The sequence below is a fragment of the Peromyscus leucopus genome, chromosome 6 (assembly GCF_004664715.2).
Source record: "Peromyscus leucopus breed LL Stock chromosome 6, UCI_PerLeu_2.1, whole genome shotgun sequence".
In the NCBI taxonomy this organism is placed as follows: Eukaryota; Metazoa; Chordata; class Mammalia; order Rodentia; family Cricetidae; genus Peromyscus; species Peromyscus leucopus.
Window position 1 is genome coordinate 72,500,498 of NC_051068.1, and position 25,532 is coordinate 72,526,029.

Sequence of the window (25,532 nt, forward strand, 5' to 3'; positions counted from 1 at the left end):
TGCATTTTATGGGAACATCTCAAACTTTCCCCTTGGAACCCTGATTTATAGTTCCTTGTCTTATGCTCCGTCCTTCGCAGCTTGTGATCCTGAGTTTTATTTGCGCTGCATTCCTGTTTTCATGCGACACACAATTATCTTCATCCTGTCTCCCTCTGCTGCTCTCAGCCCCTTCCAGAGTCTGGCATTCTCATTGTTTTCTCATTTCTTTTCAGAACCTAAATTTGTCAGTGTCTTGAGAGCAGAGAACCAATTCTTTCTCAGTGTACTAGTTCTTGGCAGTGAATATTTTTACAGTGTGCTCTTTATCTAATCGTATGTGGCATACATCCATACTTTATATTGCAGGACCTTTTAATAGCCCCCATGTTGGATTTTTCCATATTACTCATTCTGCACCGAGTCACTGCTCGCCTGTAAATAAAGACTGTGCCGTTTGGATCCCCTCACCCTGAACCTCCCTGTGAGGTGAGGGCTTCTCTGTGTCAATTGGCTTAGCAGTAAGGAGCCAAAGAAGTGGGGAGAAGGCCAGAGTGTGGGCCTGCAGCAGGGGAGTTGAAGCTTGGCACCACCGTCCTCTCTGGAGAAGCCTCTGTGCCAGGGGTCAGCTTCCTGAATGCCAGCTCCGGCCCAGCTCTCCACGGAGGCCGAGCCCGGCTGTGCTTTGGTGCCGCTGCATCCGGGGTTTGCCCAGATGCGCTGCAGACTCTCTCGTTGCTATAGTGGCCACGGTGGCCTGCGACTCCTCTGTGCTTTAAATTGCTGTTGACCTGAAGGGGTGAGGTGGAGTTCAGACCATTCTTCCTGGAGCAGCGCTGGCTTTCTGAGACACAGATCGGATGCGCCGTCTCTTTCCTTAAACGCTTTGGTGGAGCCTCCTTGTTTTGGGTTGGGGTTGCAGAGCGCTGCATGGAGCCAGCTCTCGCTGCCACTCTCCGCTACCCACGCACGGCTTGTCATTCTGCTGCACCCATTCCTTTCATGGCCTCAAATGAGCCGTGTTCCCTCTGCATTCAGACCTGCACACATCATGTCCTTCTGCCCGAAATGCTCTCCACCCCTTCCTTCCACCCACCCAGATACTCATACACAATCTGCTCTGCCTGTGTATGTGGTGTGGCCCTGGCTTTCACTTGCCAGTTTTGTTCACTAACTCTCTGTTCTCCTGAGGCAACAGGTACTCATTAAAATACTCGACACCTTGTATTATCATTGTTTGTTTGGGCATAACCACTATTTGCTTAAAGGCTACAGGGTAGAAACCAGGACTGCTTTATTCATGGATAATCCCAGTACAAATAGTCCAGGCCTCACACAAGTATAGGAGCATTCATGCGTGTGTGTGTGTGTGTGTGTGTGTGTGTGTGTGTGTGTGTGTCCGTGTCCGTGTCCCTGTGTCCCTGTGTATGTCTTGTGGCAATGAGTGAGAGGGGACATTAGATTTTCTTGTTGCTCCTTGTACCATTTTCCCCTAGATTCTCTGTTGCCTTTCCCGCTATGGACTAGGTTTGAAAACTTGTATAAAATTGAGCTCATCACTTGTAAAGATGATGTTTGACAATAAATGAGAAGAACTTACAGAGATGTCTGGCACCTAGAAATACTATAATGTCTACATTTTTCCTGTTGGAGGTCAGTAGTAGAGTTGAAGTGGAGAGATTGGCCCTCCCCTCCCTAGACTCTGAGGCACATGGCAGTGTTCACAGGAGGCTGCAGGAGCCCTGCTGGAGGGCACTGTCTTGGAGGATGTCTTCAGGGCTAGGGCGGGCTTCAGTTCAGAAGGAAGGAAATTGTCACCGCCACATAGAGTGAAGAAGGGTTAGGACAGAAGCAAGGCGAACGTGGTGTGACAGTGAGATGCAGTTCAGCAGGTAGGGTGGGGCCTGGGATGGGGAGTTGCTGAGCTGACTGGTGGGTGTAGATAAGGGAATGAAGAGACTCTGGGAAACGAACTGAATAGAGACACGCTCTGTCGCTGTTGTAAAAGTGAGGTTCCTATTCTATTGAGATTATGACAATTTAATAAGAGAAGACAGAAAGAGGCAAGCACTTATTTAATAATTAAACATTGAGCGTTCCTGGATATTCCTAGCTCATTGTGCTAAGCTGTGGGGGTTTAGAGATGAGGGAGGAAGCTGCTGCCATCAATTCTGTATGAAGTTTATAGCCCTGAAGTAAGCAGTAGTGAGAAACACACACAAATAATCCGATTATGTGTACAATCTGACCTGTAGTGAATGCCTTGCAGGATGAGTGGAGAAAGCGATTTTGTCTAGGCAGACAGGGTCTCTGGGGGAAGCTGGCATTTCAGATATAAACTATGAGGAAGAGTTTATGTGGGGAGGGCAGGGGGTAAGGATGTCTCCAGGCACAGGGACCACATGTCCTAGTGTTAGAGAGAAGGAACGCCACCACTTTGAGACACGGACAAAGGCAGAAGCGGTGGACTGGTGGTATTTTGAGGTGAGAGCAGGAAACATGGCAAGTGCTAGAATTTTATCTTGCCAGAGAAGTCATAAAGGCTTTTTAAGAAGGAGGGGGCACAATCCAGTTATAAAGATCATTCTGGAAGCACGTTAGAAAATAGCGTTGGTCATGATACAAGAAATGAGGAGTCTTCAAGAAGACAATGGTGTAGAATTAGTGTAGGCATTCCTCAAGATTTTTGTATTTATCTCTGCACACCCCTCCTTCCTTCTTACCGTAACCATGCCCACCCTCCCAGGGGACAGTGCTTTGCTTTCACTGGGATGCACACACTCATTGTCCTGCGGACAAGGGCTCACACAGACTGCCTGGGCCAGTGTTAGTCATCAGTCACAGTTTGTACGGCAGCCTGGCTTCTCTTCACTATTTAACGAGAAATGAACTAGAGTCTGTGTAGGATGAGTATGTAGGATAGAGCTTGGGAAATGTTTTCTGTGGCCTGAAGAGAGAAACCCCAGAACAGGTGAGTGGGGAAACATCTTCACAGAGTGCAGGGCTAGGCAGGCAGTTCTCTGCTTGGTTGGCTGTCCTCTTTCCTCCTCACCCCAGTCACTTGTAACTCCATGTCAGATTGGTGTGTGTGGTGCCTTGAGAAGTATAATGAGCTCCTTGAACCCTGGGCTGATACAGCTGCTGAGTGGTGCCTGTGTTTAATGGGCCCTGGCTCATTTGCCTAGAGCATTAAGATGGCCTCACTCCTGCAAAACCAGTATAGGATCGTATTTACTAATGGCAGGTGGTGGTGTCTTTAGCGCTCTTCTTCTTCTGAGTTTCTCGGTTCTTCCTGTCCCTCTAGTCAACTCGGATTCCTTTCCCATTTTGGAAATTGACTTCTGTAGGACAGTCCAACCTTTTTTAGCACTATTTCCACTTAGAATTTATGTTTCTAGTTCTTCTATAACCAGCTCTCACAGTTGGACAGGCTAGTATGCCTCTTCTGGTCCTACCCGCCTCACCTAGAGAAGGAGCATAATTGGATGTGTTGCTGTGTAATGTCCATTGTCCCCGACCCCCAAGTGTATGTGGAATGCATTCTGAAGTGATGGTAGAGCCAGCCCTTGTCCTCTCAAAGCCTGTAATCTAATTGGGGGGGGGGAGGAGGGAGAGAGAGAGAGAGGAGAGAGAGAGAGAGAGAGAGAGAGAGTGTCGGTAGGATAAAGTTAAGCTTTACCAGGCGCCAGGGCAGCTGCAGTGGTGGGTCACTGTGGGAGATGGGCATTTGGAGGTCTGAGGGATGGTGAGTAGTTAATCCTGGAACTCGGATGGTTTAGTGAGCATAGGATGTGCAGAGTCCTGGCACAGGAAAATACTCAGCATTTGAAGTGCTGTTAGAAGCTGCTGTGGGTTAGAGAAAGTGTCTGAAGGACGGGGCCCGACTTGTGGAGTCTATCTACAATGCCAAAGCAGCAATTCAGAACGTTTTCAGTAGTTTGAGCTGGTGTTAGAGTCTAAAGTATCCACCAGCTGCCATCTGGTGAGTGTGACAACTCAGACTGGACTAGTCCTGACCCCTTTCAAGAAGATGACTTGCGAAGACAAGCCATTCTCTTTCCCTTTTACCTGAGGGAGGTGGAGAGGGCCTGGCTAGCCTGCTGCTTTGGTCCCAAGGTTAAATGGTAGCGACCTGCAGCATCTCCAAGTGAAGATGACCAAGAGGTGATTATTGTCCTCTGAAGACTTGCCTCCCTGAACTCTGCCCACTGTGTTCAGGGAGTTCACAGCGTGGTTTGTGTTGACCCAGATGACGATGTGGCCAGGACTGGTCCATACTGATGGTTTAGTGGCTTGGTGGGGCACCGCGACAACACAGGTCCCTTTTTCCACCGCACACTTTTATGTGCTAGGTAGCTCATAACTTATGCTCTTCCTCTTCCTGCTCCAGTCACTTGTCACTGTATCCCCTGGTGGCTTCCCCCAGCTGTCCTTTGCCTGGACACCAGGTCCAGAATTCACATTCAGATTTAAAGCCTCAAACCATCTCCAGCCCTTCTAAACCCCAGCAGGAGAGGACATTGCCTTCATTTGCCATCTTGTGAAGTACGTAGCCTCCCTCCCACACAGGCAAGCACTTTCCTGCTATGGGAAGTGGGAAGGGCCAAATGACCAGAGATCGTACCCCAGCGCTCCTGTGAGTGCCGAAAATGTTCCCATCCTGATCTCTCCTGACCTCTGTCTCACTGCAGTCACTGTGAGGTTCTTCATCTTGGGCAGCTGGGCCTTCTCACTAGATTTGAAGAGCTGCCACAGTAAGGGGCATCAGGGCCTGGGGATGTAGCTGACTGGTAGAGCATTGTTTAGCATGTGGGAAGCCCTGGGTTCAATCCCCAGTACTGCCAAAAATAAAAGGGACAGGGCTGAGGGTGTCAGGTCTGGACTTAGCCTGATAGAGGTTTTCGTGACAGAGCTCACGGGACTTGGGAAGGCTCTTGCCCATCTGAGCCCCTCTTTCTTTCATGGTAGGCTTCCGCCTGGGTTTTCTCCAGCTCAAAGCAGGTATAGACATAAAGCACAGCGTCCTAAGAGACATTTCCTTTGGAAATTTCAGAGCAAAGGGTTGCGGTAACTACCTCAGCTCCTGCTTCCTGCATCTTTATCATGGAGCCTGGTGACGGAACTGTATGAAGGAGGGGAAAAACTGTCAGAAATGAGTGGGAGGCTCTTGTTCTAGAACCTTCGAGAAAAAAAAAAAAAACCATCTCCTTTGCAGAAGATCATTTCTCGGCAGGTGTGCCCTTAGATGTCAGATGGCATGTCCAATGAGTGTATCAGGGGAATAGATAGAGGCTCCTGGGAGAAGCAGGGAGCTGCCCACCCCTCGAGCACATTTCCATTTCAGGCAGCGCTTCGCAACTCTAAGTTTCCTCCTGATCCAGCAGAGTGACTCATAGTCTTGATCTTCCCCTCCTCCACCCTCCCCCTCATCCTTCTCTCCCACCTCCCGTGCCTGGGCACTTGGGAAGACGCAGCATGCAGAAGTGATTCCTAAGATCGGTCTGTGGAGTTTAGAGCATGGCGGACCAATGGCAGCCTGAGCTCCCCTGGACTCGCTGCCGAGAGCGACCTCTCTGAGCCTGTTGCTCCGTTGGAAACGACATGGGTCTTGTGACAGACAGCTCACACTGTCTGCTTCATTGTAGACAAACTGGCTATTAGTATAGTTTCCCAGGAGTGTCAGGTTTCTTTTCCAAGGAAATATTATTTTACCTACTTTTTCTTTTTGTCTTTTTTTTTTTTTTTTTTTTACCCAGTCTCTTACAACAACAGTACGTAAGAAATATATGTGAAATATTTTTAAACATACAGTGTCTCACACCCAGATTTATCTCAGGGCCTCACTAAAGAACGATGACATGGACCATGCTTGCATTCCACAAGTCAGTGTGGTTCAGGGGCAGCGCAGCTGTCTGAGTTAGTGTAAGTGTAAGAGGCTAGACTCAGCAATTACCCAGTTTACAGCAACTCTTTACCTACTTCTGGGTCGTGTGTTTATTTCTCGGCCCCGCCTGAATCCTAATAACACAGCTGTCATTCTTTGAAGTAGCGTTTTTGCTCACAGCATAAGGGAACCAATGCTTTGTAATGGATGATATCATCTGTCCTGGGGTGGACGTTCGCCACACTGATCTCTCTCTCTTCCTCCTTCGTTCTGTTCCTCTTTGATTCTCTCCTCTACACTCTCCTCCTCCTTCTCCTTCATTCTGCACACCTTCCATCTCTACTGCTTGTCTCCTCCCTCCTCCACCCTCTCCTTCCTCTACCCCTTCCCTTTTTCTCTTCCTTTCTTCTTTTTGGTTTTCCAAAACAAGGTTTCCCTGTGTAGCCCTGACTGTCCTGGATCTCCCTCTGTAGACCAGGCTGGCCTCGAACTCACAGAGATCCACCTGTTTCTGCCTCTCAAATTAAAGGCCTGTGCTACCATCGCCCGGCCTGCAAAACTGGTTTTAAAAGAGTTCCAATAAGACCCATTTATTAATTTGTTTTGTAATCCAGGTTGCCTGGCACTAAACTGCTTTGGTGGATCATGAACTCCTTGCTGTAAGGAATATAAGACCTTGTCTTTTTCTGTGCTCAGGAACCCTCCCAGCATTCCATGCTCGAGGCAGCTGGGCTCCTAGCACATCTGTAAGAGCGCATGCCCACCACCTTCCTTAGTGCACGCTGTCAGACCGAGCATGGTGGGCCTCGTTCATCTCCTCTCGCCCTGGGTGGACTGTTCCCCTCAGGCTGAGACACTTGGCTCCGTTCTCGCTATTCTTGGTTTTTCCTTTCACATCTATGCTTCACTGGGGCGGTCTGTTTTAAATCTTTGCTCATCCTAACTTTTAAAAAATTACCATTGTGAGATATCTTGATATTGAGATATATTTGTTTTATCATGATACTGAGATATATTTGTCTCTGCTTTGAGATAACTGTGGCTTCACACATGGTTGTGAGAATGAATGGGAGACAGCCAGGACCCTTGACCAGCTGTCTTATGGTAGAAGCATCATGTGAGATTGCTGCGCAGTGTCACAGCCAGGGGGTTGACATGGACAGCGTCTTGGCAGGAAACAAGAGTCCTTATGCTTTGGTTTGGGAACTCCTTCTCAGGTGCTCATCGTGCCCCTTCTTCATCGTTTACACTCTTACGCTCCTTGCTTTTTTCACTGTTGAATTGCTTTCTTAAAGTATTTGTTTGTCTGTTTATTTTTATGTGTATAGGTGTTTTTGCTTGCATGCATGTCTGTGTACCACATGCTAGCCCTCAGAGGCCAGAAGAAGGCATCAGATCCCCTGGAACTGGGGTTAAAAACAGTTGTCAAGTTTCTCTGTGGGTGCAGGGAATCAAACCCTGGTTCTCTGGAAGAACAGCCAGCGCTCTTAATTGCTAAGCATCTCTCCAGCCCAGCGTCTTTATTTCTTGGCCCAAGGATTTAGCTAAATCAAGAGACCTACAGTTTGTCCTTTATTTGGCCAGCTGGCCAAATTTTCACTTTGTCGGAGCTTCTAGACATTTCTTTTCTAAGAAGTGTCATTTGGATAACTCAAGGTCACTTTAAAATTTGTGAGAGGATGCATCAGCTTCAGGCCGGTCACACAGGGGCTGGTATGGCACGGGTCATTTATGACACAAGGATCCTAACCCAGTGTCCTCCCCCTAAAGGGCAGTTCTGCACGGAAGATGTGGACGAGTGCCTGCTGCAACCCAACGCCTGCCAGAACGGCGGCACCTGCACCAACCGCAACGGAGGCTACGGCTGCGTGTGCGTGAACGGCTGGAGTGGAGACGACTGCAGCGAGAACATCGACGATTGCGCCTTCGCCTCCTGCACGCCGGGGTCCACCTGCATCGACCGCGTGGCCTCCTTTTCCTGCTTGTGTCCAGAGGGGAAGGCAGGTAAGGCCAGCGGAACGACAGAGCTGGAGAAGGGGTGGGTGGAGGAAGCGTGGCGTCCATGTGGCACCTGCGTGTCCTGTGTGTTGCCGTCTAAGGGCGCTGTTCTGTAATGCAGTCTGCTAGTCAGAGGCTAGTGGTGTTCCTGAGGCAGTCGGCTCCAGCAGAATGCCTCAAGACCGTAGCCTGAAAAGCACCTCAGAAATCCAGATTAGATGACTAATCCGCGGAAGCTCAGAGTCATTTTAAGAAGAAATACCCATTTACTGAGATGAGCTCATTTCCATCTCGGTGTGTCTGAAGAGTCTGTTAAGGAAAAAACTCTTCAGACTGCAGAGTTGCCTCGTTTTCTAGACAGCTGACAGTTTTAGGAGTAGCAGAGCACTGTGGAGGCAGACTCAGGAGAAGAAAATCACCCAGCAGCCAAGAAAACCTGCAGCCCGACCTTTCCCAGAGCCACACCTCCAGCTCTGTAGAAGAAGGCTTGGCCAATTGCAGACTGGAAAATCCGGTTCCCACCAGAACCTTGCAGAGCAGGAAGCCTAATAGTATGGCCTCCTCCCTCCTCCACTTCCACAGGTGTGGGCTCTTGACAGATCGTGCCCCTCCCCCTCTGCACCTGATCCAGGAATGCTGATGTGATTGGCTGGGTGCCAGAGAATAGACAGATGAGGTTCAGTTCTGAGGCTAGTAAGATGCCAGTGAGCCCATGCTCATTAGGTAACGTGACACTGGAGATGGAGGATGCCAGATAAAACACGGGAAGCATGGAATGTTTGACACATGCTTACATGAACATTTTTTTATGTTTATTAGAAATTCAAATGTGACACATACTTACAAGAACACTTTTTATGTTTATCAGAAGTTCAAATTTAACTGGACATCTGCTATTTTTGCTTGCTAATTCTGGTACTCTCTACAGGATATTTTCATCTTCCTGTGTTCCTCCTCTGGTGCTTTGGCCTATCCATGCCCTGCCCTTGGAGGAGCACTCTAGCAGAGAGCTCCAGTCTGAGCCCAGGTTGTGTGCAGCAGCTGAGGGCCATGACATGTCCCTAATGTAGGAGCAAATGAAGGGGACATTGCCTCCAGATTGTGATGTTAAAAATTTGGTTCTGCTTTTGATGAAGAAAAAAGCTTTTCTCTAAAGAGATTTGTGTGTGTGTTTGTGTGTCTTCTCTATGCTCTGTCCTGAGACAGGTCTCCTGTGTCATCTGGATGATGCCTGCATTAGCAACCCTTGCCACAAGGGGGCGCTGTGCGATACCAACCCCCTGAATGGGCAGTACATTTGCACCTGCCCACAGGGCTACAAGGGGGCCGACTGCACAGAGGACGTAGATGAGTGTGCCATGGGTGAGTGCCTGGCATCTTTTCTGGGTTTGGAGTGTGCCATGGGTGAGTGCCTGCCATCTTTTCTGGGCTTGGAGGTCGTGTCAGCTCAGCAAGTGTTTCAGTGGGAGTGTATTGTACTTTAGGTATCACACCTAAACCTTGATTTTTTTTTTCCTGTTCCACACACACAGTTTACAACCAACCTTTCCTGCAATGACCATAAGTTCCCTTCTGGGAATTAAATAATAGGGCAGATCTAGACTTGATTCTTAGCAGAGGCTCCTGGGCTGGAGTGATGGCTCTGCTGTTAATCATGTACTGTGCTTGCTGGGGATCCAAGTTCAATTCCCAGCACCCACATCAGGCAGCTCACAATTGCCTACAACTCTAGCTTTGGGGGATATGACCTCATCTTCGGGCCTCACACACACATACATGTGCATAACTAATAATATATAAATAAAATTAACATAAAGTCCTACTTTGTAAGAGGTTAAAAAAAAAAAGACCATCACAAGATAAGAGATCACTCTAGTAATTTCTTTTTTATAAATTAATGAATAAACCTGCAAATAGAATGATCTTGTTTAAAGTGTTGTAACTTTCAAACTGTTCTCTAACGTTCACATTTGTGGAGACTCTGGCAAGAGCTTCGTCCTGGTAACTGGTTCTTACGTATTACAGCCAACAGTAATCCTTGTGAGCATGCAGGGAAGTGTGTGAATACAGATGGCGCCTTCCACTGCGAGTGTCTGAAAGGCTACGCAGGGCCTCGCTGTGAGATGGACATCAACGAGTGTCATTCAGACCCCTGCCGGAATGATGCCACCTGCCTGGATAAGATTGGAGGGTTCACCTGCCTGTGCATGCCAGGTAAATAGGGCAGCTGTGCTGACAGAGAACTCGGTGATTCCATGCCCTGTGCCAGCTCGTGATTCCCTTTGCTGACTGAGCAGAGTCAGGACTGCCGTGCAAGCTCTTTAAGTGCAGAGTAAGAAACGACTGGGGTAGTTAGAGCAGAGCAGACCAACTCAAGCCAGACCACCATGTCCAACTCCAGCGTCACCCACTGGAAAACCTCAGAAGCACTTTCCCACTGGAGTCCTCTAAACAGCAAGTTTCCTGATCCTCTGATAAATTGCATGCACCGTTGCATTTCATTCACAGAATTAGACTTTAGCCACACTTGTGCAGGCACTTGTCAGTTGCCCGGAATGGGGACCCTGGCTTAGTTGGGTCCTGGGGCTCTCCTGCAGGGTGCATTCTTGACTCCTTAGAGGACGCAGACAGGATGAAGTGATAGCAGAGATGAGCTGTCCTGTCTAATAAGGGATGGCGGGCGGCACTCTAGCCTTGGGAAGGAGGCCCTCCTAATCCTGACCTGCAAGAGCCCAAGAGCACCAGTTCAGCTGGTCTTTAGGAAGAGAGTGGGGGGCAGTTTCCAGGAACTAGAAATCGGTCACAGAACGTAGGGAGTCTTTGTTTGCATGCTGTCTCACTGGTGTCCTGGGGGTAACCCGTGCATCAGTCACTTTTCTTGTCACTGGGGCGAAGTACCTGACAGAATCCATTAACGGCTCACAGGCAAGTCAGTCCTTCGTGGAAGAAGAAGATGCGGGGAGGGCGTGTGGGGAGGCCTTCTCACATTTTGGTGGATTGGGAAGCAGAGATAGATAAGAGGACCAGAAGCAAAGCTAAACTGTTGTCTTCAATTCCCTTTGCTAGACTACCAGCTAGGCCTCATGTCACAAAGCTTTCATAGCCTCCTTAAACAGCAGCAGCTGGCCACCAGGTGTTCAAATACATGAGCCTGTGAAGGATATTTCACATCTGTAGGGAAATATCCTTGCTCCTTCACGTTGGCAAAGATACTTTGCTGACTGCAGGGACTTTTTTTTTTTTTTTTTTAAATCATAGCAAAGTCCCTTTGTCTTTGAAGAAGTGCTTGTGTTCCTGGGGGTTGTAGCCATCGCTGCACATTTGTGCTTTCTTGGCTGGAATGCCCCTTCCTTTCTGTCTGAACCACATGTGTGGTCCATTTGTGCAGGTTTCAAAGGTGTACATTGTGAACTGGAGGTGAATGAATGCCAGAGCAACCCGTGTGTAAACAATGGGCAGTGTGTGGACAAAGTCAATCGCTTCCAGTGTCTGTGTCCCCCTGGTAAGTGCCCGCCACCTGCCCCTGTGTTCTTCCAGAGCACCAAGCCAGCTGACCACAGGAAGGGGAGAGAGGGAATGTGTGTGGGCTGTGCATGAGGAAGTCATTAAAGAGAGTGCTTGGGGAGAGACTGTGTGTGCCGAGGTGGGAAACTGTTTTAGCCAGTACATCTTCCAAGTCTTTCGTGGCCTGAAGTCCAAGTCTGTTCTTGAATGGCCCCTGACCTCCCTGTCTGTGTCTATATTTTCAGAGCGCTCACACCTCACAGAAGCCCAAGATTTTATTTTTTCCTTGTGAGTCATATTCCTAAGTCCCAAGACATTTTATCCTGTTAAAGTCTAGGCAGGCAACATACATCAGATTTTTTCCAAGGTCCTCTGCTGATGCTGATGCTGAAGGCATGCCAGCTGACTGCTGTGGCCAGGCGTTTTCCACTTCCTCTTCAGAGCTAAGATCCTTTTAGTCTGGGGACATTGTTACTAGCTTGAGACTCTATCTTTCCATAGTGTCTCAGTTCCTCTTGCTTCTGGAGATGATCTCTGTGCTCTGTAGAAGCGACTGTGGAAACCCCAGGGCCTCTGACCTCCAAACTTTGCCCAGGTGTTCAGTCACCTGCCAGGGAGAGCCGTCTGCTTGGTGACACATTGGTAGACGCTCTGCCAGTGGTTGAACCCACTCTTTCATTAAAGGAAGGTGGGTGAGTCCTTGATTTGTGTCTCTTCTGTGCCTCTTCAAGGTTTCACGGGACCAGTGTGCCAGATTGACATTGATGATTGCTCTAGTACTCCGTGCCTGAATGGGGCCAAGTGCATTGACCATCCAAATGGCTATGAATGCCAGTGTGCCACAGGTAAGCATCAGCCCACTCTCCGTCTCCTGGGAGCTCCCTCTGCCAGGGGAGTGACTGTCTTTCCACTTGCTGCTCATTGTTAGAGCATAAAGGAGTTCCACCCTAACAGTTAGGGTAGCTCGTGCTAGAGAGAGCTTTTGCTGCAGACTTCCTGCTGCCCTTACAGTACCCCCTGCAGCACCTGCCTCCTTTTTGACGTCACAGTGGCTCTGCCCACATGTCCAGCTGGTGTCTGTGTGTTTAGAGGGAGGATTTGGGCAGCAGCGAAGCTTCTAGCTATCTTCACTGACTCTCTAGGAAGAGGAGAATTCTAGAAGAAAGCTGCCCCTCACCAAGGCTCTCTGCAGGGCCTGGCTCTTGTCTCCTGAGCAAGGCCTTTATGCAGTACAGAGGTTTTCTGCGTCCAGGATGCAGGTTTCCTTGAGAGTAGGCTGTGACTGACAACAACCGACTCATGATTTGATTCTATATCCCAAGAAGATTTGGTCAAGTAGATGTACATTTCCGGGCTTGGGCCATATTTCTCACTTGGGAGTGGGTTTCATTAAGCCACATGGCCACATCACACTTGCTGTACAAAAGTGTACATCAATGTAGAGAAGGTCTAGAAATTTTTAGAAAAGCAAACTTCTTACTCTTTTGATTATTTGAGGCAGAAATCCTGACTAGGGGCTGGAGAGATGGCTCAGTGGTTGAGAACATTTGCTCCTGCAGAGAACCTGGGTCTGGTTCGTAGCACTTACAGAGTGGCTCGCAACCATCTGTAACTCCAGTTGCAAGGAATCTGATGCCCTCTTCTGGCCTCTGTGGGCATCAGACACAGACATGGTGCACATGCATACATACATACATGCAGGCAGGCAAACACTCAAACAAAAACAAAGTCATGAGGAGAGAGAGTCACAACAGAGGTTAGAAAACAGGTTAGCGTAGAAACCTTGTGCACAGGATTCTCTCCTATCAGGAAAGCAGACTTAGCCCCCAGGTGTCCAGAGCGCTGATGCTTCTGCCATGGGTGAGGACGCCCCGCTGAGCTGCGTTTTCTTCTTAGAAACCATTGCCAGGCTTTGTCTCCACCAGCCGGCTTCTGTGGAGTGTGACTTCAGGGAAGTGAGGTTAAGCTGCAGACCTCATGTTCGAAAGGGACAGGAGGGCTGGTGAGATGGCGGGGTGGGTGAAGACACTTCCCCACAAGCCTTGAACTTGACTCCCAGACCCCATGGAGCACGGAGGAAACTGACCTCCAAAAGTCTTCTTACCTCCATGTAAGTGTTGTGGCGTGTACACACCCACAGCACCCGATTAAAAATAATAAATTAAAAAATAAAAGGGAAGTGAGATGTCCTGAGCCTTTTAGGAAGAGGCAGGACATGGATCTGTTTATAGCTCAATTGTGGGAACCTATTTCATTGTCTTTGAAATGGTCACGAAGTGGGTAATTCGTTTTATTTAACGAGTATTTATTTAGAAACTAGTAGCATAGTACCCTTGGGAGGAGGGCTGGGAGACTCCATCTCTGTGCTCCAGAGTCAGAACTGGAAGATAGAATTCATGAAACCATAGTCAGCACCTGTGTGTGGGAGGAACGATGTTCAGACACAGACATACAAGGAGGGTGTGTGGAGCACTTTCCCCAAAGCCCAGGGCCCGTGAGGCTGGGAAGACGGCTGTGGACCCCGGGCTCAGGCTTAGACACAAACATGTGAGGAGGATGTGTGGAACACTTTCCCCAAAGCCCAGGGCCCGTGAGGCTGGGAAGACGGCTGTGGACCCCGGGCTCAGGCACAGGGCATTTCAGTTCTACAAACTCCCGAGAATCTTTGAGCGCGGGTCCCCAAGCTTGAATTCTAAATCAAACAGGCAGTTCCCACTGCCCAAGGCCAGCTGTGGGAATCGTTCTAGATGTGAGATGTACAGGGTAAATGGACACAACTGCCTTTGGGGGTCAACACAGCGTGTTTCCTGGTTTTGAAGACCCCTCAGTAAACTTCCTTCTGCAGGTTTCACTGGTGTGCTGTGTGGTGAGAACATCAACAACTGTGACCCAGATCCTTGCCACCACGGCCAGTGTCAGGACGGGATTGATTCCTATACCTGCATCTGCAACCCTGGGTACATGGGGGCCATCTGCAGTGACCAAATTGATGAGTGTTACAGCAGCCCTTGCTTGAATGAAGGACGCTGCATCGACCTGGTGAATGGCTACCAGTGCAATTGCCAACCGGGTACATCAGGTAGGACAGTCCCTCTCTCCCTCTCTCCCTCCCTCCCTCCCGCACTCTGGGGTCTTTTCTCTGGCATCGTCAGTCTTATATGACTGCTTTCTTCTAGCCCTGTGTCTGGTGGGGCCTTGGGCATTTCAGGCCAAGTTAAGGGAAGGGAACACTTTGCCTCACACCTTGGTAGTTGCCAAGGTGCCAGCTCTTTTTCCAGGGCTCCTGGGTGGCTACCTGAACCTGGAAGGGTTCTGCTGGCTAGATGAGGGCCAGCTCTCTCTTAATCAGGAGTTCTGGAGTCATTTGGTCAGGCAGCAGCATTTTGCAGGTTTCCCTGGGTTCCATTTTACCTTTTAGAGGAATGATGAATACAACTGTAGCTAGTAGACAGAGAAATACTGTGTCCAAGATCAAAGGAAAATGTATTAGTGGAAGATTAACCAGTGTGAGCCTTTTTGAGCAGGGAACCTGCCAGTACACAGGGTGATTTGTTGGGGAGTCATCCTGGACTTAAGGAAGTTGCCCTATGGAGGGGGCAGGGGTAGAGGAGTGGGTAACTGCCCTGATTTTATTGTGTCCCTTCAAATCCATTTCTTCAAACTTGTCAAAGGACCTGGTCTACATCCAGGGCCTCACACATGCCAAGTTTGAAAACAAAGTCCTTTTTGAATTGCTCAAGCATACGAAAAACATCCCATGCCTTCACAGCTGAGAATGTGGGCCCCCTCCCCACATTTAGATAACTCCCTCAAAGGCCTGAATAGAGCTTTGTGAAACCTTCCAAAAGCAATTTGCTTCCGGGCTGGTCCCCAGACATGAGAAACTGCAGTACGAAAGAAATGTGAGAGATTTACAAGCAGCTGAATGGATGCCCGTAGAATGGAGGGGCTGTTTTAGGCCGCCGTCTTCCTCATTGTGACAGACATCACTGGAAACCTGGCGAGTGGTGGGTTGGCAAGGACTTCTTCCTCTGGGCTTCTACCCTTGTGCCAGAGTGTATCAGGTAGACTTTCCTCTGGGGGCCAGAGGCTAGAAGTTGCTATTCACGGTCTGCAGCAGGCAGCATGCAGAGGAAGTCCAGATCCCATGCTGCAGCTATTTGCAGAAACAGAGCAAAGAGCTGCAGGCAGCATACAGAGTTGCTGGTCTGTAGTTAGTGGAGAGGAGCTGGCATGTGCCGGGGACCTGGCTGCAGAGTCCATTTAGGAGACACTGTCGGTAGACTTGTCGAGGAGAAATGTCTGATCCAGGTGTCAGGCAGTCACTGTTGGTAGCTTGATGTCTGGGAGGGCTCATCACAGCATCCGTCCCTGTGGTTTTCACTGTCTGGATGCTTCAAGGGAGAGAGGCTCAGAGTCACCATTGGGCCCTTTCTCCTCTGTGCTTTTATGATAAACCGCTGAAGTGATGAGTTCCTTTGGGTTTCAAGTGACCCAAGATGGCTTGTTCTAGCATAAAGAATCGTTAGGGAAGAACAGCCAAGCAGACAGTTCAGCAGCGGCATAGGAGCCTCTTACAGGCTGCAAGAAACGATAGAATCACAGACCTCGGGAGAGGGCCGCCCGAGCAGGGCAGCTGCAGAGCTGCGGTCTCAAAGGGCAGGTGTGTGAGTGGGGATGCTCGTGCTCAAGTGAGCCATGAGCCCAGGGCTAGAGCTGCATTGGCATGCCGGGGCTTCGTGGGACTGTCTTCATAGGTTGAGGGCTAAAGGCTAGAAGGATCTCTCTGTGTACAGGAGCATAGACGCTAGCTAGTGTCTCATTCATGGTTAGTGAGGTTAGCCTCATCAACACAGAAAGACTGTATGGCATTCTGGAACTAGCACAGAGGTGGTCATTATTGATAAATATTTGATCCACCTACAGATAATACAGTTTGTGGGGGAGTCAGCATGGTGACATCAGGTCTAGAAGTTTCACCTGCCTATATTCTTACTATGAGTTTTTATTTTTAGACTTTCTATACCACAAGGTAGTCTATGGTACCCACAGAGCTTTCTCAGATGCATGTTAACTAATGTAATAGGAGTATTGCTTTATCTTACCATTACATAACCATGGCAACTATAAAGATCGATGTATCCCTGCTGTTTAGTTACTCATATCTACCAAGCTCATGTAAATGTAGCCAAACTGTCACTCATCTGCGGAGCAGACCAGGAGCCAAGCATCACAAGATACATCTGGGGTTTTGTCTCAGTACCCACAGTAAACACCAAGCTTAAGGTGATAGATACAAGTTTAAAATTTGAATTCAAAACTCAAATTTTATTTTAGGTGCAAAATACTATCAGCTATTTTACTAAATATGATGGGTTTATTTCCTTCACTTAATATTTGCTAAGTATTCCAGAATAATTAGCCTTGATTTATGTGTTGGGGTTTGTTTGTTTGTTTGTTTAATTGAAGATGGGATTCTGGGAAGAATGCTGCTGTTTCAGCTCACAGTTGAAGCTGTGGCTGCCCCTCCTGGCTCTGATGCTTTCTCAGTCTGAGGGCTGAGAGTTAACAAGTTATAAGGTGACAAATTTTCACCTCTTCCCCGAAGCTGTTCTTAGGTGAACCAGGCACGTGTTTGTTTGGCTGTGGATGTGTAGATAGGAGTCTACAGTTGGGCCCTGCTGCCCGGAGGATCCTGGCTAAGATGCTTTCAATTTTACCTATGTTGCCTTTGTACAGTTACCATGACAACAGACTAGAAGGGACAAATCATGGCTCAGTATGAGTAGTCTAGACCTCTTGGCTTCTCAGTCCTGGATTCTGTGGACTGTACTTGGCAAAGCATTGCTTCGTTCTGTTAGGACTGTCTGGATCCCCTTCGGACTTCTGACCGCATAGCACCACGGACGGAAGTGCTGGCATTCCTGTGGTAATACAGAATCATTTCTCTGGGGCTCTTTTACAGGTCTTAATTGTGAAATTAATTTTGATGATTGTGCCAGCAACCCTTGTATGCACGGAGCCTGTGTAGACGGGATCAATCGTTACACTTGTGTCTGCTCCCCAGGATTCACAGGTAATACTCCTTGCGTTTGGAGGGGGGCCCCTTTTAGCCCCATCGGGTTGGGAAAGGGGCCCCTAAGTGAAAAATCACCTTTCCACCTGTCTCCTGTTTCTCAGCATCTCTGAAAAGTTTGTGATCTGCTTCTGTACTTCTGAACCAGTTTTCTGTTTCCAGACCTTTCCTAAATGCAAACACTGAATTTCCTTTAGCGTTTTCAGGCCACATGTTTCTTGCTACTTGAGAATTCCTAGCAGACTGTAACTTTCCATCACTGTGCTTGAGTTAATGCCTCCAAAGCCACCTTTGTCTCCCTCCAGGCAGTGGCCAGTGCTTCTGTAAAGCTGCATCCGAGGTAAACGTGCATGAGAACACTGACTGCTTACCCTGGGGTCCTGCCTCTTCTGGGAGCCTGTTTGGGGAGGGCAGAATTTGAGGAGACCACCCGAATTTGGCTAGAATAAGCAAGATCTTTTTGCCCATGAAAAGAAAGTAAATTAATATTGCATTATAACTCTTCCTTAAGTGTGAACCTGTAGAGAATTTGCCCTTGTGCCCATTGGTGAAATGCAGTCCACACATTTCTCTCTTCTTTTTCCTTGTTATTGTTAACCTTGTCATTTACTTTTCTGGTAAAATTGCTGTTGAGGCTCCAGAGGAAGCCTGGGCCCTCACCGACACCTAAGTATGGTAAAAGTCCCATCATGAGGATGCACTCTGTATTCTCCTCTTTCTGGACAGTACCACACACAAGGAGGCATATATGATATTATCCTTCAGTTATTGCCATAGGGGCATCTGCTCCCCAGGTGAGCAGCCCACTTCAGAGCTTTTAGCAGAGTCTAAGGACATCCAGGGCCAGGTAAAGAGAATGCCTGCCGTTCACTAGCTGGGTACCTAATTTCTCTATGCCAGTGGTATGACCACAACACTTGAGAGGAACGTTTTGTGGCTCCAGCAGACCTCAGTTCTTCCTGGTCACTTGAGAAGCCAGAGTGGTGAAGGTCCCATGCCTCCCACCCACTGAGGTAGCCTGGTGAGCCTGGGCATCCTGAAAGCTGTTCTCCCAGATCCAGTGGGAGCTGAGTAAAATGCACAGGCCAGTTGGAATGCAGTGTGGTTGAAATTGTAGCAGGAAGAGAAGGCTCAGTTTATATGAACGAATTATTCTGAGCTAGGGACCAAGTTGACTGTCTTGGTCTGGTATTGAGAGGCCAGAGTGGAGAGGTGGAGTGGTGTTCCCAGTGCCCTGCAGCCAGGGTTTTGCCCCAGGCATCTGACCCCAGAGCCCAGGCTCATTCCCACTGCACGGCCAAGGAGGCTCTCATTGTGGTTTCCTTTGGGATTTATGTAAGGTTTCTCACCGGACTTAGTTTTTTAAATGTCAGTGAATCATATTCTCTCTGTTTTTAACATTCAGCAAATCAACAGGGTCAAAGAGGGAGCACATAGGCTAAAAATATTCTAAAATAAACATAAGGTGTAGCATGAAACTACATAACTAAGAGGTGGAATGTTTTGGTTACTGGGTGGTGCCCTCTTCTTGGGAACTCTTTTCTGGTCCAAGAGATTGTTTTGTAAATCTGCTGCTGGAAATGTTCAAGATTCATGAGCAATAACTCTGAGGTTATTTGGGTTTTTTCCTTCTATTTTATTTTAATAATTTCCCCTACCGCTTTCATACAAGCTTTAAAAGATCCAGGGAGGCCTTCGCCTCTTCTCTTTTTAAGGAATCCAGGACTGATTCTCGCCTCTTCTTTGTTCCCCCAGGAGCTCTTGATGCTCTGGTTAGCTGGGAGAAGGTCAGGCATCATGTGATCCTATAAACTCCTTTTCATTTTCCAAAGCCACTCATGGTGTTTGGATTGTAGGCCTGGCGGCAGATGCCCATAATCCCAGCTGTTTTGGTTGTCACAAGTCCAATGCCTGCCTGGACCACAGACTAAATTCAAGGCAGCTGGGCAACTTAGTAAGACCTTGTTTCAAAATGAAAAGTAAGAAACAGACAAACAAAAACAAAACAAAAAACAGGGCTCAAGATACAGTTCAGGGTGGAGTCCTTGCCTAGTGTGCATGAGGCTCGGGGTTCAGAGTGGAGTCCTTGCCTAGTGTGCGTGAGGCTTGGGGTTCAATTCCAAGTTTAAAAAGAAAAGAAAAACAAACCCCAAAACTATCCTCCAGAAAACAAACACAAAGCTCCAACCTCGCCCCCCCCCCCAATCTACTGTCTTCCTAAGTTCTCCTAATCATCCATTAAAGGAGCTGTTCCGCCCTCAGTTTGGTGAACCAGTGAGCTACAGAGAAAGCACCCGCCCCCCAGCAGGCAGGGACCCTCCTTCTCATCCTTCAGCAGTCATTAGGACAGAAGAAATTCTCAGTACACATTGGCCAGTGAGTAGAGCACTCCTGCTCTCCAGCCTAGACCCCGGAGTCTGTAATGCAGCATGCTGTTATTCACTAAAGACTGGTTCACTTAGTGTAAACAGAAACGTACAGTAATAGAATGCATAAGCAGGTACTTGTGCTAACTCACATCAAGATGACTTAAAGCTTTATTCTGGAAATTGTTTAAAGGCACATGAGGGTCTAGGGATATAGCTTAGTGGTATAGTGCTTGCAAATCCCAAGTTTTATTCCCAACACACACACACACACACACACACACACACACACACACACACACACACACACAGATTTAAAAAGTGAGGTGGCTCATCTGAACACTTGGAAGACTGAGGCAAGACATGTGGAGGAAATGGCGACTCTCCCAGACTGTGGGGCTTTACCACAGGAACCACCAGTAATGGTTCAGAGTGCATGGGAGGCCGGAAGCCTGCGAATGCCTTACTTTAAAGAATGTGTCTCTTTCATTTGGAACTTCCTGAACTAAATAAATATCGTGTTACTCTTTTTTAAAATTAATTTTAAAAAACCTTTCCAACCTGATTCCGAACACTGTACTTTGAAGTTGATACTTCATTCCTTCATAAGGCTTGCTAGATTTCACTCATGGCATTAGAGGGGACAGTTTACTTTCCTAACATTTTGAAATGCTAACCCTCAACCGTTGGGACTGTAACAGGACACTGGGTGCTTGGTCCGCAGTTTTGTGCTGCCTAAAGCCGGGGTGGGGAGGCTCTAGCAGGTAGTTCTCCAAGTTCAGTGTGCCCGCTTGCGTTTCCTGGACCGCAGCACCAGGGTTTTTAGAGGCCCTAGGGTTTGAACCACACAAACCATGGGAAATGTGGTTGTTAGGTCCAAGCCATCGCAGTCTGTGGCAGTGGAGCCTAGAAATCCCTCCCTCTTTTTATGTTTTTTTTTTGTGGGTTCTTATGGAAGCCAGAAGAGGACATTGGATCCCCTAAAGCTGAGTAACAAGCACTTGGGAGCCCTCTAGCATGGGTGCTAGAACTCTGGTCCTCAGGACAAGCAGTAAGCATTCTTAACCACGGAGCCATTTCTCCAGCCTTAGAAATCCTGCTTTAACGAGATTTTTGTACATTGCAGAAAACCATTGGTATAGACTGGGAGTCACTGACATGTTTTCTCAAGCATCGGGGGGTAGTAAATGCTTGCTTACGGACTCCTTTACAGAGGAAGAAAATGGGTTAACCTTAGTTTAAGAATAAAACCAAAATAGCTATTCTTTTTCATCAGTTTAACATTAAACTGAGCAGTCCGTTCATATTCCAGTTAATTGTGATTTGCCGTAGATAGAAATGTAAGAAGTTGACTGAGTAAAAACGACGGAATGCGTGTCAGGCCGAGTCAGCATACACACACGGCAGTGCCAGGAGGGTTAGCGGTCTTTGGTGACGTTTGTTCTCCTTAGTGCTTGTGAAGTTCTGAGTTCCCAAGGTAGAAACAGTCTACCTGAGGGTGTCGCAGTGCGGTTCTGGTGGTGTTAACAACTTTGCCTCCTTATTAATTGCAAGTGCTCCTCGTGCCTTCCTTGCATGGCATGAAATGCTTTTCAGTGTTATTCCTTGAATTTTAACGCTAGTGCCCTATGGCACTTCCAGCCTGCCTTGGTGAAGAGTGTCCGCCTGTGTGTCTCCTCATTCTAACCCTGTTCCTTGAGGGTTTAAATTTGAGTAACGCCGCCCCTCCCCCACAGGGCAGAGATGCAACATTGACATTGATGAGTGTGCCTCCAATCCCTGTCGCAAGGGGGCAACGTGCATCAATGACGTGAATGGTTTCCGCTGCATATGCCCCGAGGGACCCCATCATCCCAGCTGCTATTTACAGGTGAACGAGTGCTTGAGCAGTCCCTGTATCCATGGAAACTGCACTGGAGGCCTCAGTGGGTGAGTAGCTCCTGTGCCGTGGTTGAGCCCGTTGGCTTCTAAACCCCGCTGAAGGAAACGCTAGCGCAACACAGGGAACTTGACCTGATACTTAGGTGAAGGTTCTGGTGGTCTTTTGAAGTCTTCCACATCACTGCTTTTGCCCACGGAAGCCGGCCTGTCTTCTCAGACTGACAACTTTCTTGGGAAATAAGGAGGACTGTCTCCTTTACATGGTAATCAATGAGGACCCTACAGGAAGGTCCAGGTGGTTCATGAATCTGGCAATGGTGTTTTAGATTACAGGATTGGGATTTGAGGAATGTTCTAGATTGACACCCCCCCCCCACACACACACACACCTCCGCACAGCCTCTCCTCGTTCTGCCGTAGCACCTGTGCACTCTGAGGTAGAAGTGGCTCAGCTGGCTTTAGACATAGTTGGCATAATGTGTTTGCAGCTTTCCTGCCGTCGGAGCTGTGTGGCCTGTTGATGGGTTTAGGACAGGAGTGACTTAGATGTCAGGAGATGCCATAAACTCTGTCGTAAGACATGCTTGTCATAAAACAGCATGGGTATTGCCACTTCCCAAACCTTCAACGGCTAAAAGAAAGGAGAATGTCTTAGAGATAAGCTTGTTTTTTTAATGGCTTAAGTCGGATTTCTGATCCAGAATATGACAACCTTCAAAACACCCTTCCCCGGTTCCCCCCCCCCCAGCTCCCTTCTTCCCAGCAGACCCCCCCTTCCCCTCCTCCAACTGATCTGATACCACATTTAAGTGCTAATGATGTTCAAATCAGATATTGTATGTATTTTAGGTCTCTTGAGTTTTTTGCCTCTTCTTGCTCAATGCTGTACATTCCGAGGCAGGGTTTTTGATCAGAACGAAGCCTGACTGGCCAGTAAGACTCCAGTCAGCCCTCAGCAAGCCTGAGTGGGCTCTGCTACTGGCCTCTTTCCGATGTCTAGATGGCACATTCTGCGCTTCGTTCGTGTTAGTGTTTGCTGCAGATTGGCCTGGTATATTTGACAAACCATTGCTTAGATTTGCAATTCACCAGTGTCCTAGTGAGCCAGGGAAGCACCAGGTAGGTCTCTCTACTGAGCACGCTAGATAGATTCATGACTCTCTCCATATGAACGGTGATGTGAGTACAGACCATAGGAAAATGAAAATGAGGTAACTCCTGTAATCTTTGCAGTCGGGAGGCTGAAGCAGGGGGATTACCATGAGTTTGAGGCGAGCCTTGGTTACATAGTGAGTTCCAGACCAGCCTGGGCAACAGAGTAAGACCCTGTGCCCAGAATATCAGACACAACAAAGAGAATTGACGGAACTACCTAGTCTCACCCATCTCTTATGTGTCTCTCGTGACTCAGTTGTACCTCTGTCCCCGTACAGTAAGCACGCTTGTCCTCTTGCAGCTACAAGTGTGTCTGCGATGCAGGCTGGGTCGGCATCAACTGCGAAGTGGACAAAAACGAGTGTCTTTCCAACCCCTGCCAGAACGGAGGAACGTGCAGCAACCTGGTGAACGGCTACAGGTGCACGTGCCGGAAGGGCTTCAAAGGTGAGCCAGGCTTGGCCCTCCAGACCCGCTTCGGGCTTCACTGTGCTGCCCGCCGCTCCGTTCCTGTCTTTGTGGCCGGTTCTTCTTGTTACTCCTGTTTACGAATACAGTGAACACACCGAGCAATTAGGATTCCTGAGATACTCGGGGAGTAAAAGCATGAACAGATGTCATTCTGCCTTCAGCCCACCAGAGAGGTAGACCGGAGGGACAATAATACTTCAGATGAACAGTTAAGGCTCCACTGAGGGGCCAGCAAGATGGCTCTGTGGGGAAAGGTACATGCTGCCCGACAGCCTAAGTTGGAGTGTCCGATTGAAGCTCCTTGGCCAAGGCTTGATTCTGTCATAAGTCAGATAGCTTCTTGGAAGTGGAGTGAAAACATGGTACTTACTGTCGCTGGGTTCTCTGGTGGGCTCAGGACCTTCCCAGCAAATTCCTACACATGAGCTATTCTGGATAGCCAGTATCCTGTGGTCTTCTGGAAAAATACAGAGCAGAGGAATTATAGCAGAAAAATAATCTCAAAATTATTTTACTGCTAGTCTTTGTGTTGGGCTGTTTGACATTCAGTCTGTTTTAGAACTACTCGATTTGATTACAGGCTGATTATCCCTAACTCTGAATTGGAGTGTTTCAAAATCAGGAACTTTTTGAACACCAACAAGAAGTAAAAGTTCAGGAAACTTTATTTCATGTACAATATTACTCTAACACATTGTTTTAAATGTGTGTAAAAGGTATATTGGAAATATAATCACATCCCCTAAGTAGCTCATCATCTATTTGTAAGAATCTTCTCTCTATCCAACACCTGAAAAATCCCAAACGTTCCAATGTTGTCTCAGAGTTTCTGTGGCTGTGATGAAACACCATGACCAAAGAGCAAGCTGGGAAGGAAAGGGTTTGTTTGCTTACACTTCACATCACTCTTCATCACTGAAGGAAGTCAGGACAGGAACTCAAGCAGGGCTGGAACCTGGAGGCAGGAGATAATTCAGAGGCCATGGAGGGGTGCTGCTGACTGGCTTGCTTCCCCTGGCTTGCTCAGCCTGCTTTCTTATAATATGCAGAACCAGCAGCCCAGGGATGGCCCCACCCACCATGGGCCGGGCCCTGCCCCATCAATCACTAATTAAGAAAATGCTTGCCTACAACCCAGTCTTATGAAGGCATTTCTCAATCGAGGTTCCTATCTCTCAGATGACTTCAGCTTGGGTCAGGCTGACATAAAACTACCCAGCACAAATACCAACAATTTCCGAAAAAGGATTCTCAGGCAGTACCAAACAAATTTATGAGCTTCTACTTTAGACATTAATGTTCTGGTATATTGTATCACATTTGCCAAGAAACTTGTAGGTTCAAAAGCACTTTCATTTTTTAAAAAAATCTCATTGGAACTTACTTATCAGTGACCCAGTGGGGAATGAGAATATAAAATCAAAACCTGTTCAGAGAGCTGTAGACACCATTTCGCCCAGGCCTCTGTCTCCCTGCCCCCCATCCCCCACCCCCCGTTTCTCATGGTGCTCTGGCATTTCTATTGTTAAGGGTCTGTGTGGGCCATGCTGAAGGTGCAAAGGTGGGTGATATCTGGTGCTGCCTCATTCTCTCTTATTGTTACACTGTTTTCTTCTCCCTATCTTTTAGTGGGAATAAATGTTCTGCCTTGAATTAGGAGAAAACTTTTTCTAAGGCTCCGAGCCATAGCTTTCTGATAGTAGAGACTGCACACAGGTGGAAGAGTGGACACCTTTCAGAGGCTTTCCTTATGAGTTTTCCCATAGTCTGACCAGAAAGGGCCCATGTGTAGACATAGCAGCAAGCTTTTCAGCCATAATGAGTTCTTGGTCCGTTGTGGAGAATTCACTGTGTTTGGAGAGGCATTAGGCCTCCAGGCCTTCCCTCCACAGTTCTGACCTTCCACTGACTGGCTTTTCTTTTACCATTGTCATTTCTGCAACATCTGATTGCCACCAACCACTAAGAGAACTGGTCGGTACTTGAGGTAATAAGAGGCTGACAGTTTTAAGGTGTACGCATTTCCCCCTTCTCCCCCTACAGGCTACAACTGCCAGGTGAATATTAATGAATGTGCCTCAAACCCCTGTCTGAACCAAGGAACCTGCTTTGATGACATCAGTGGCTACACTTGCCACTGTGCATTGCCTTACACAGGTGGGTACTGCAGACCAGCAGGGCTGTGCACTGCCTCACACAGGGGGGTGGTGCCGACCAG

General features: G+C 48.1%; 1 protein-coding gene across 1 annotated transcript in view; it reads left to right on the top strand.

The window, feature by feature from the left end:
* Positions 1-25,532, top strand: part of Notch2 (notch receptor 2) — a 142,048-nt gene that overhangs the window by 81,081 nt on the left and 35,435 nt on the right. The window contains 10 exon segments of the mRNA XM_028860929.2: positions 7,634-7,867; positions 9,068-9,223; positions 9,887-10,075; positions 11,250-11,363; positions 12,097-12,210; positions 14,211-14,444; positions 17,331-17,441; positions 21,544-21,736; positions 23,145-23,290; positions 25,358-25,471. Of these exon segments, the coding sequence (XP_028716762.1) occupies positions 7,634-7,867; positions 9,068-9,223; positions 9,887-10,075; positions 11,250-11,363; positions 12,097-12,210; positions 14,211-14,444; positions 17,331-17,441; positions 21,544-21,736; positions 23,145-23,290; positions 25,358-25,471 (1,605 nt within the window).